At 31.7% G+C, this 11843-nt stretch overlaps 1 protein-coding gene across 4 annotated transcripts in view; it reads right to left on the reverse strand.

The window, feature by feature from the left end:
- Window positions 1–9653: 9653 nt before the first annotated feature.
- Window positions 9654–11843, reverse strand: part of LOC108764679 (E3 ubiquitin-protein ligase RNF13) — a 4419-nt gene continuing 2229 nt past the window's right edge. For all 4 annotated transcript variants that reach the window (XM_018513021.1, XM_018513018.1, XM_018513019.1 and 1 more), the window contains exons 3-8: window positions 11185–11374; window positions 10881–11092; window positions 10631–10805; window positions 10352–10507; window positions 10068–10277; window positions 9654–9994 (exon numbers count right to left, since the gene is read on the reverse strand). In XM_018513021.1, coding sequence (XP_018368523.1) covers window positions 9774–9994; window positions 10068–10277; window positions 10352–10507; window positions 10631–10805; window positions 10881–11092; window positions 11185–11374 — 1164 coding nt within the window. In that variant the 3' untranslated portion in view covers window positions 9654–9773. The remainder of the gene's footprint in view (window positions 9995–10067; window positions 10278–10351; window positions 10508–10630; window positions 10806–10880; window positions 11093–11184; window positions 11375–11843) is intronic.

The following is an 11843-nucleotide window of genomic DNA, read 5'->3' on the forward strand; positions in this document are numbered from 1 at the left end:
ATCGAATAAGCCTATTTTTATTGATTTTTGAGGTGGGGTAGCTAAACTGAATAATTACCAAATGTTTAACCCTAGAATATATGTGTACTTATCGATCGATTCATTATGTACACAAAAAAGCACATACATAAAACTTACAGAATAAAGCTAGTAATTAATTATCGAGACATTATTGATCGATCGAATCACTGACACACCTTAATGTCGCTAATTCATTAGTAATTACAAGTGACACAAACCGTTGGAATATACCATATTTTTTTATAGGAAATAACTAAATAAAAAGATAAAATATTTCCTACGTCTGTATACTTAAAAAAAAAAAGCGATGTTTAACCCTTTTACATAATTTTTCATCTTTTCAGTTGCGTTTCACAAGATTCTCGCTAAAAATGTAAATACGAAAACGAAATAAAGCGAGAAATAAAGTCTATGCAAAACTGTTCTTTATTATTTGAAGAATGGAAATTTGAAGCGTCATAACGAAATTCACACAAAAATATAAAAATTATTACTGATTTTAATTTCAAATTAATACCCGGATTCATTAATAAAAGAGTTAAATTTAGCAAAAGTAATGTCTTTCTTTAAGCCAAATACTCGTAGAGACAAAATTTTCAGAAAATAAAGTTAATGGATAATGAATCTACAGAATAAAACGGAAAACGTGTGATAAATATTTGTTGAAAAATATTTAAAATGTCACGACTAAATTATTTGCAACTTATTTATTTTGTAATATACGTTAATATTTTATGATAGCCAGACCGACGCGCAGCTTTGAGGGTTTGTTTTGACGCAGCAGGCGGACAGACGGCGCTTTTAATATTTATGCCTGTTAGGTCCAGTTGCATCAATGTCACTTCGACTTTAAGCGAGACTTAAAACTCTATCTATCTCGTTTTAAAGCCAAAAAGAGACAGAGACAGAAAGAGTTTTAAGCCTCACTTAAAATCAAAGTAACGTTGGTGCAATCGGGCCTTAGGACGCAGTCATTCGTTCGCCAAAGCTTGTGCGAGCAGGTAGCAGTGCCGAGTGTAGGTATATCGCTCCGGGTATCCGTAATACTTCTTTTCGGAACATAATTGCGACAAACACAAAATAATATAAAACGTTGTATTTATAATTATTCACAGTACGATTACTTATAATTCATACGATTGTTGTTAGCTATTCATAAATGGATCGAGACGACAATCGTGTTTCACGAAACAAATATTTTATGTATGGTTTATTCATTTTAAATCGAAACGCGATAGAGAACAGGATTTATTGTTCGCGAGAATTATGAACAATTGTTATTTTTAGCTGGTATAAAATTTCTCTCTCGCTTGAGTATGATTCTCGATTACACTTTGAACGGTATTATACACGAGTTATAAAAAAAGTAACGAAATAACAGTGGTATATAGGAGTCAGGCGCGGTAATTGTTTCGCAAATAAAATTTTCTTATATCAAAAAATAAAATACATTTAATTAAAGTCGTCAATTATAAATCGATGTTTCGGCTTTTGATTTGAGCCCTCCTCAGATCATAAGCAATTACGTACTTCTTAGAGTTCTTATTGCGAAAAATATTACCTCGGCCTCCCGGCCGTAAATAATTAATTATTTACAGATTTTAATATGTCATTCAACATTATAAGATCGTTTCGAAGATGCGAATAAGCATAAAAAATTTTGCTAAATTGCTAATCAAAACTCGTGATACTGCGGTAGTTTAGTTGAGTTAGCGTTTCAAAACCGAAAAATCATTTCGGCATTCGTTTCTAGGAGAACTACATATGTAGTAGGTATATATATAAATTCACATAAGAATCATACAAAGAGAATTCGTATACGATGACGATATTTTACACTTTGTAATGATAATTAGGGCACATGTTTGTAATTTATTATCTTAAATTAACAGCATTATATCTTTAAATTCGCGTTTTAGTGTGGCCACGCGTTGTAAAATAAGATTTATGGATAATGTATATTTCGAAATGATTTGGCTTTAATACATATTATATCATATACATATTATATCATATCATGTATATATCGTTGGCTCGTAGCTTTTGTTATTTTGTAATTTTGAATCGTACAAGCATTTAGATCCAGCTAGACCGTTTAAGGTTTAAGGCTTTGATTTCTATAGTTTGTATTATCACATATATGGTCCTATATTATATTATATACGATCAATTAAATTCACCATAACAGGAAAGCAATTGCCTACAAAAGGAAAGCAAATTTTTTTTTCGTCTTCGGTGATTTGGTAATGGTTTACTGTTGGTAATGGTTTGCTGTTATAACAAAAAAATTAGTCTGGCATTTTCAGGCGCAGACCTTCCCTTTGTCGATGAATATAAGGATATGCCAATTTCTACAGACAACTTTAACTAAAATATTAAAATTGAATAAATTTGATTATTCAACAGTGTTACATTCAGAAATTCCCTCACCATCTATATCCATCTTCATCTCTTTACAAATGAGCTTTGAAAAATTTACAAACTGTTTAGGTTGAAAGTTGAATCATTTTACGTGGCTTTGTCAAAAAGAATTTTTTCATTTCATAGTCATTGGTATGACAATAGCCTCCTTCTCGTACACTTCGCCATCATTAGTAATAATCAGACAATAATTTGCACCACAAGCACATCCTTTCAGAGGATTATTAACAATAATCAATGTACCGTTAATATTAAAGAAAAAATCTCTTCCATCTCGTGTGGTCAAAATTATTGTGTGATTATTACTAATAATCCTCCGAAAGGATGTGGTGACTTCTCTCATATGCCTGTGGTGCGCACGCTGATTGTACATGGCAAGGATACTCTCGATGGTTTGCCATTGCCTGTCGAGAGGAGCTACGAGCGTACGAAAATTTTTCGGTTCTGCCTGGGATCGAAACCCGGGATCTCTGGCATAACAGTCTCGTGCGCTGCCAGCTACGCCACACTCGCGTTTATTTTTATTGAGTGCTGTACGATTTTTCTTCACCGAGTTATTGAACATTAAAGCAAAAGTGTCATTTTTGCTTCAACAAATCATTTTTCTCACAAATGAAATACAATTAAAGATCTATTATTTTACAGACATTGCGTAAACAATCGAAAATCATGTGAAATTATTTGTATGACTTAAAAATTACACGATTAACTTACAATACAATAAGAACAATTTTATGATTTATTATTATGTTTCTTAAATATATGTATAATTAGTTAATTGTGGAATTGCATTAATACTTTCATCTTTATTACACGAATCTAATATTTCCATGTAAATAATATGGGACGCAATTTTTATTTGCACTAGAACACATTTTTTTTATTTTATGCCTGCTGCACGCTTGCACTCGTCAGTTCTGGATTGCATTAGTTCAGTTCAGTGTTCTAGCAAGATCTAGTAGAGTAGACCGTGAAGGATCATGACAAGTTACTATCAATTTTGATTAAAGCATCGCTCACAAGTGGTTGATCGACTGTTTGGTAAAAACTTTATGATATGCATCGAAGATCCAAAAAGAATCGTATAAATCTCGAACATGGTCAGTAATTTACGTCAAATAGTTGTAAATTATAATATATAAAATAGTCAATGTTTAAAAATAAATAAATATATATTATAAAGTCCGAGAAAATAAATTAAACTTGAGTATTTCGCGTAAAAAAATTTTTGATTAAAAAAAAAGTATAACTGGCACGAAACGAACACTGGCTGTCAGTTACACTTCTCCTTTTTAATAAAAAATTCTTTGGCGCGAGATACTTAAGTTTAATTTATTTTCTCACACTTCATAATTTATATTTATTTATTTTTAAACATTGCAACAATCTGACGGAAATTACCGACTATGTTTGAGAGTTGTGTGATCCTTTTTAGATTTTCAATGCACGGCATGAGGTTCTTTTAAACTTTTTTTGGCACACGGAAAGAACAATTTCGCAGAAGTATTTAAAAATTTAACTAAATACAGATATGAAAATAATTGTGTTGTATTATCAAAATATTTACGTAGAATTCTCAAATTTAGAATATCAAATTTTTTTGCAGCATTACTCATCATGCTTGAACGTTTTACATAATCATTTTGATCTAACAAAATTATTCTGAAAATTGCATCTCACTGTAGATATTTCGGCAAAACATTCTTTTCGTGCATGCAAATACAGAACCGTCAATTGAAATCAAGGGTAGGGAGGGTCTTTATAGGTTGACCTATTTTTACTAAAGATTTTTCTTTAAACTTCAAATTGAGACTATACATTGTACTTTTTTGTTGATAAAAATTTCAGTTTATTTACGATCTCTCTAATAGCAACTCTGTATCTGATAAAATATCTGATGGAAATAATCTTCATAGTATTTATTTTTTGTTTCAAATATTTTTATCCCGAGGAGTCCATTAAAATTCTAATTTATAATTGTTAGATTTTACGTAAAATATTATGATGGTATAAGTAATCAAATTGTATTTCATATTTTATTAAATTTTGGTATAAAGTAAATTACGAGGGGGGAACCACTTAATGTAATTGTGGGACAGAATCCTCGAAATCATTATAAAATTTATATAAAAACTCTATGTATAATCCGATAATTACATATGCAACCACGAAAAATCATTGTATAATATTAAATAAAATCGTATATTTTACCAAATTACTTCATAGTAATGAAAAAAATTATTTGTAACCAGATGAAATCATGTAAACTGTGAGACAATATTTCAGCTAGTGGTTACCCCCTCGGTAAATTATATGAAAAATTATAAACAATGAAGAAGTAAGAAATAAAGCAGAGGTTTTTTTTAAAGGAGAAAAGAAGACTGCCGATTATGATCGGCGGGGATAGAGGATGGTCTTCGTTGGCCCATTTTTATCGGACGGAATTTTAGCTAAAATTGAAAGTGTAATTCAATTTAATTATAAAAATCTAGGCTGAGTTTGGTTAAAGTACATTTAGTTGCAATTGATGTCCGGTAAAAGCGGAGCAGTCTATATAAAAAAGTAAAAAATTCTGCAAGAACAGCTGTTTCATCTAGCTATTTGAATTTAACAGACCAGCTGAAAGAAAGAAAGAAGAGGAGAATGAAAGAAGGAACGAAATGTTGCAGCTAATAGTATTCAAACAAAATTCTGAGAATGTTTACAGTATATTCTATTTTCTTTAATAATCTTTATTAATTCCTGTAATAGTAATGTAATCATTTCTCAGATATATACAATTTTTAATCAATTAACATTAATTTATATTGATTGATTCAGTGGAAAAATTCTCGTAAAAATTTTGAAAATATTAAAAATTCCTAATAATACTTTAGTATAATACTTTATTAAATTAAATATATTAATACTATGCAATTTTTTAAGATACTAGAGAAAATATTCAGAGAATTATTTAAATTCACATGATGAACAAGATGTTGCAATAATTGGCTTGCGGTGGATCTGCAATATAATTAATGAATGTGATTTTAATGAAATCATGTTTTATGATCAAGAAAGAGTAATCTCAAAGAGTGTTAACTGCTCTGTTAACTATTAGATTAAAGTTTTAATTACAGTAGCACAAAAACGTACTATAAAAACGCCATTAAACGATAAATGAACTAAAGGCTTTACAGCAACTTTTTCATTCTTGGAATCCTCCGCAGAGAGCGGCTTTGCCGGATAAAAATAAATGCTAAATCGATAGCAAATATGCATCGAAGAAAATCTTTTCTACGCTAAACTGTCTACCAAATCAGCATTGAATGTATTTCGAATAATATTTATTAATGAACATCGTCATGAATAATTAAATAATCAAGTGAATATATTTTCCTCCAACATCTTTAAAAATTGTAATATCATTATCATATTTATTATAAATTTTCGAGAAGTACAAAACACGTTTGTGATAACTAATCTAAATCATAAATTATTCATCAAGATCGCGAAGAAACCCTTAAATCCCAGTTGAAATTATCGGTGAATAACTTCATTCGTCTCCGAGTGTTCTCTGGCGTTAACGCACTTAAAACTTTAACTTGAACTATTTAACGGAAAGGTGTTGCCATCCCCAGGGACTCTATACTGATAAAATCAACGCATTTTCCACCTTGAGATAGAAGTTCAACAAAGTTGAAGAGGAAGACAATTCGAATTTGTGTAAAATGATGTGTTACTATAAAGATGTAAAAAAAAAGTCTGAGCATCCGCCGATGTCGGACGCTTATTTTCCCATGCATATGCACGCGTGTATCCGTAATATCTATAGGTACACGCGGCGCACCCCATCGATGGTCACGTTGTTGCGTGCGCGATCCGTACTCTCCCTTAGTCTCAAGGTGGAAACGGGGGTTGCGCATGGCCGTGAGTGAAGAGAAATTTTCGCGAATCGATATTATGCGACCAGCTGTAGCAACGGGTTAGTCACGCGGATGGTTTGTCCGTCACGTCGTTGCTTGGTCCATTCGCAAAGTAATCCCCGAAGCTATCCCCTAGCGCCGCGTTTCCTCGCAACGCTTTTCGGCACGCCACTCACGGTTGGAATTCTTTACATAATTCATGTAATTCATGTGTTATCCTAGAAAACCAGTTCTAGACTCTCGAAATTTACGTTTCTTTCAACATATCAATAATCATGATCCCAAAATCTATGAGTTTATGTTTTCCGATAGGGATAGGTCAATAAATCATGATTTTGATCACACGATACATCGTAACTATGTGTACTTACACATAAGGCATGTCCAAAAACGAGACACAAGAGATTTTAAAAATGTCTAAAAGATGTCTTAAAGATATTTTTGTAAATGGCATCTTAAAATCGTCTAAGATATTTTTAGAAGGTCTTATGTCCCAATTTTAGCATGGTTTGTCTCAGATAAATTGTAGAGAGAAAAGAAAAAAGGAAGGACGTTGGCCTTACAGAAATTTAATACTGGAAGGTGATGATTAATTACTTATTTTGAGTATCAACATTGTTTAGTGTTTTAACTCAAAATAATTTTAATATTAAATTGGATTTCTGTAAGGGTGGAGGTGTCAAGAATACGGAATAGTCCTTACCGTATAAGAGGGGGTCACTAGTGATCGAGCGATTTCTGTTTGTGCAAGTTTCTTTGAGTCTTTCGGTAATTATAAATTATATACTACATTTTATTATTTTCCAAAATAAAGTGCCAATATTTATTCTAGAAAGTTGAAAGTATGTTGGTGAATTTTTAGAGATTTTTCGAATAATTCTGAACAGGTGAAAAAAACGGACGGATTCTAGTGCTCCCGTTTGTATGGCACCAAATTGTAGCTGGTATGGTAAGGGGTAGTTAGAGGGTCGCCATCGGAATTGCTGCGATAGCGAACTAGAGAGGACGGCTTTCTCCGCCGGCCGGGGATGACGGGTGGAGTGGTCTAGAACGACAGAATTGGTAAAACAGCACGGTCGCCTCATGCCGTTGCGTGTGTACCCGTCTCGAGGTACAAAGCGAAGATGCAAACTTCGAGCGGCATTGTACCATCACGTGCAACCACTTGTCATCCTCACGGCTGCAAAGTATTAGCTCACTATCAGACCGCCTTTCTTGACATACAGCCGGCGGTACCGTCATTCTCCGGTTCCTCCGAGGTCGGTGCATCATCTTGAAAGCCCGACTGGTTTGCCATTTGCGCCTACGATCTTCGTGACGATAAGTTCGATTTTAGATAAGAAATAATCCTGGAATTTGATCGATTATTGCAATTTCTTCTTCGATGGTTTCTTCGTTTAAATTTCGAAAATTCTTACTTTCAATCTACATTGTTTGATTTTTAGAAAAACTGTCTGTATTTAGAGTATTTGGTTTATAGGTATTGTTAAATTTTTATATTTACTCGTAATTCTTTGAGGCTTTATTTAGGCAATTTCGGTTTCAAAGATTGACTCGATAAATTTTTTCTAATTTGATTGTTTTTTTTTTGTAGATATTGTAATACATTGATTCAACACTTCATCTATCTTTTAATTTATAGCTCTCGATTTATAAATTTCTCTTGAACTTGGCTCCATACATTCTGTCATTCGACATGTCGCATCTTATCGACTATCAACAAGTATAGTTGCAAATATCTTCTGTATCTTAAGACTAAGATAAGTTACATAGTACAAAAAAATATAAATACATTTTTATTATATTACATGTACATAATATTAAACAATAATAGTAAATACTTTTTTATTTCGATTTGACGATTATTTAAAAAAATTGAAACTATCTTTCAGGCATATTCTTTGTACATAATAATATCTTCCTGTTGTTATTTATAAATTTTTTTTACATTTTGCCACATTTTCTTCATTCATAGTCGAGCTGTATGTTTAAACAACATTGTTTCTATTAATCCTGAAATTAAATTGCGTGTGTAACTATGCTATAATGAGCAACAGAATATTGTTTCTGATTCGATAAGTCCTCGTAATGATGCTTCATTCGAGTGTACTATCAATTACAATCTTGAAATAAAAGGATAAAACCACTCATATATGTTAGCATTATACTGATGTCCTTCTGTATTTGATTTAAATTGAATACGGCTGTTCCTTATTATAGAACCACTTAACTTCAATTGTTTATGTCGACGAAAAATGAAGTAAATACATTATTTGACAGTAGCGAAATTTACATGTAATTCTTGACAGGTCTTATTATATACAGCCCACTTCATATATATAAGTACTAGTCTACCTTTTATATAAAACAGTACAGTTAGTTCACATAATATACTCTGGATAACAATATATTTTTCATAAAACTTAACGCGGTTAAAGATTCAATTTCATCAACTTAGTATCTAAAGTTGACGATTCACAGTATCCTATGTCCTGCATTGAAAGGAGTCTGCGCATTTTTGGTCTTTTGACTGTATAGTATTAGTAAGTAATACTTATATGTACAAACTCAATGTCGGCAACAAAGCTATGTTCGTCATTTTACAATATCATCAGCACTGGTCACTTACTATTAAATCATCGTTAAACTTAGTAAACTTATCTAACCATGCATGTATATGTATTACATCATATTTAAATTTTGACAACTGAATAACGGTAATATGCAATTTCGATTAAATTTAATCAAATTCGAAAATGAAATTAGGCCACATAAAATTTCTAAGTTAATACACAAAATAATATTTTATTAAATGGAATTAGAAAATTTGTAGTCTTATCTAAATATATATATATGTATATATTTAACTGATAGTTTCAATTAAGGATTAGACGTCAAGGAATCAAGCAATAATGCATATAGTTCTTGAAAATAAAAGAAAAATAGATCGAATAATTATACATTAGTATATACATTTCATTATACATGAGTTTTTGTTTCGTACGTGAGAATCAAATTTAAAATATCTTTCAAAAGATGTTTTCAATCACATATAAAATACTAAAAATTATTAATCTCTGCACAATACGTCGCTATATGTGATACTCATCGCAAAAGAGAAAGAAAACGATAATATTATTACGTAATTCACTAAATACATGTTAGACAAATTAGTGCGAAAGAATATTTGCCATAAAGCAAAGTCGAAATATCATTATTCAAAAAAAAATATATATAATAATTTTTATATGTATTAAAAATACTATCTAATTTCAGATTATTTATATATATATCCATCTTTTCATCGTACGTCACTTTATGCCATGCGCACCATAGTATTAACGTATCTTTCGCGAAAAAAAGAAAATTTTCGCAAGATACAAACAACTCATAATATATAATGATAGTCACAGCTGTGTCAGGCCATTACGTAATAACATCGTTTTTGTTGGAATTACTGGCCGTCACTGACGCATTATCTGAGGTCTCTACATAATAGTCAGAATTCGACATCACGGAATTTACTATGATCCCGCGTCGTGTCGGTGCGATTTGAATAGGTGTTGAAAATGATTGAGCGTCCGCGTATAAACTCACCGTATGAGGATTAGTACTACTAGTAGAACGTTCCAACTCCTGTGATTCGCCTATAGATTGAACAAAATACGTTGTAAACATTTTTCATAACAATATTATATGCAAAATAGTAATTAGTCTTACCGTTTATACTATGAGTATCAGATACCAGAAAAACGGTGACATTGGATGGTTCACCGGCACTAGTACTAACGCCATCCTCGGTAGTAACGTAAGACTGCTCAGAATCGGAGCTATTATCACTAGAATTACTACTGTCGTGTCTAGCTTGTGATCTCCTAGCTCTGTTAAAAGGATTTTCCCTTTGCCGTGTGAACGTTCCTCCTTGTGTACCTAAAAGAACGTTTCTCTGAGTTTCGCAACAAATCGGTATTATTTATTGATCATAAAAGAAAATAATCTCGTACCTTGGTGGCCGTCACGAATAAGAGGTGCTGTATCATCGTCCGAGTCACTCTCATCGGTCACAATTTGCTCGTCAGCTGCAAAAACCTTCCTTTTGCAAACAGGACAAACCCTTCGATTTTTTGTCAACCAAGGGTCAATGCATTTTGAATGATAAGCTAAAATTAATGAACAAATAGATAGTAGTAGTTTAATATTTAAGATATCTGAAGAAAATTCTAGTTGAAAGAATAAAATATCGTTGTAATGGAGATGTCGAGTAATTTGTTAGAGAAACGTACCATGTGCACATGGTAAAACTCGTAATTTCTCTCCTTCTACATAATCGTCCAAACAAATGGCACACGTCTCGTACGGATCACCCTTTGTATACTTATGTATAGGAATCTTTTTTAAACTAGAATTAGGCAGCCTGTGCCTCCGTTGTCGCCTCCTATCCTTTATGCACCTGACAATCTATAGTACATACGGTATTAAAGTCGATAAAATATTATATATACGTGGTATTTTATCATCGCATTTATGACTTACCATAAAAATAACTATAATTAGAAAACATATTCCAACAACAATAGCGAAAGGCAAGAGCAAATGGGTGTTAATATTGAATGGCAGATCATCATTAATTACTACAAAATAACCCTGATTGTATAAATAATTGTCTTTGATAACAAGTCCCGTAATTTCACCAACAAACACAGATGGTATCAAAATTCCTACGGGATCCTTTGCTGACATCGGTTCTGAAATAAGATAATCATCTCTTTGCCATGTATTCATTGAAATAGACAACGTTTTAGTGCTTCTATGTGTCATTAATATATGGCTAGTTTACCTAGTTCATTGCTGTTTACATTGTGAATAATAGCAGCATCATATCCAGCTTCCTGTGCCATTCGAATTTTAATTTCAAAGCTACAGTTATAACGTCGTATTAACGCTATCCAATTACCAGTGGTATTATTGTTTGGCGGAGCTTGTATCTTATGGCACGCAGTAGGAGGATCGGCATAAACCACCATGCCCTAGTAAAATTATATAACAAAATTGAAGAGATACAAAATATATATTGTTTATTTGTTACAATAATGACATAAGTAAAAAGCTATGACTTTTTAGTTGCTTGTAAAAAAAACAGAAAGGTAAAGAAAAAAAATGTACTTTAAAGATACATTTTATTCTTCTTTCTATAATTATTACATCAATTATTTCAAAATTAAAATTTTAATCATTCCGAACATCAGCTTTATTTTTTTTATTGCTGCACTAGACTGTGCTAGAACTTTCTTTTCCGTTTTTGCCAAATATCAAACCTATTTCACTTTAAATACAGAAAGTGTATACTAGAAAGTGTTATACTTCAACCTACACAAAACAGACTTATTCAAACTTATTTTCTGAAAAATTTCGTTTTTTTACCTATATAAGTCGTTGTAGCAAATAAGCGATACATCTGTACATATATGTATGCATATATATATATATATATATATA

Source organism: Trachymyrmex cornetzi, unplaced genomic scaffold, assembly GCF_001594075.2.
Source record: "Trachymyrmex cornetzi isolate Tcor2-1 unplaced genomic scaffold, Tcor1.1 scaffold446, whole genome shotgun sequence".
NCBI classification, from domain to species: Eukaryota; Metazoa; Arthropoda; class Insecta; order Hymenoptera; family Formicidae; genus Trachymyrmex; species Trachymyrmex cornetzi.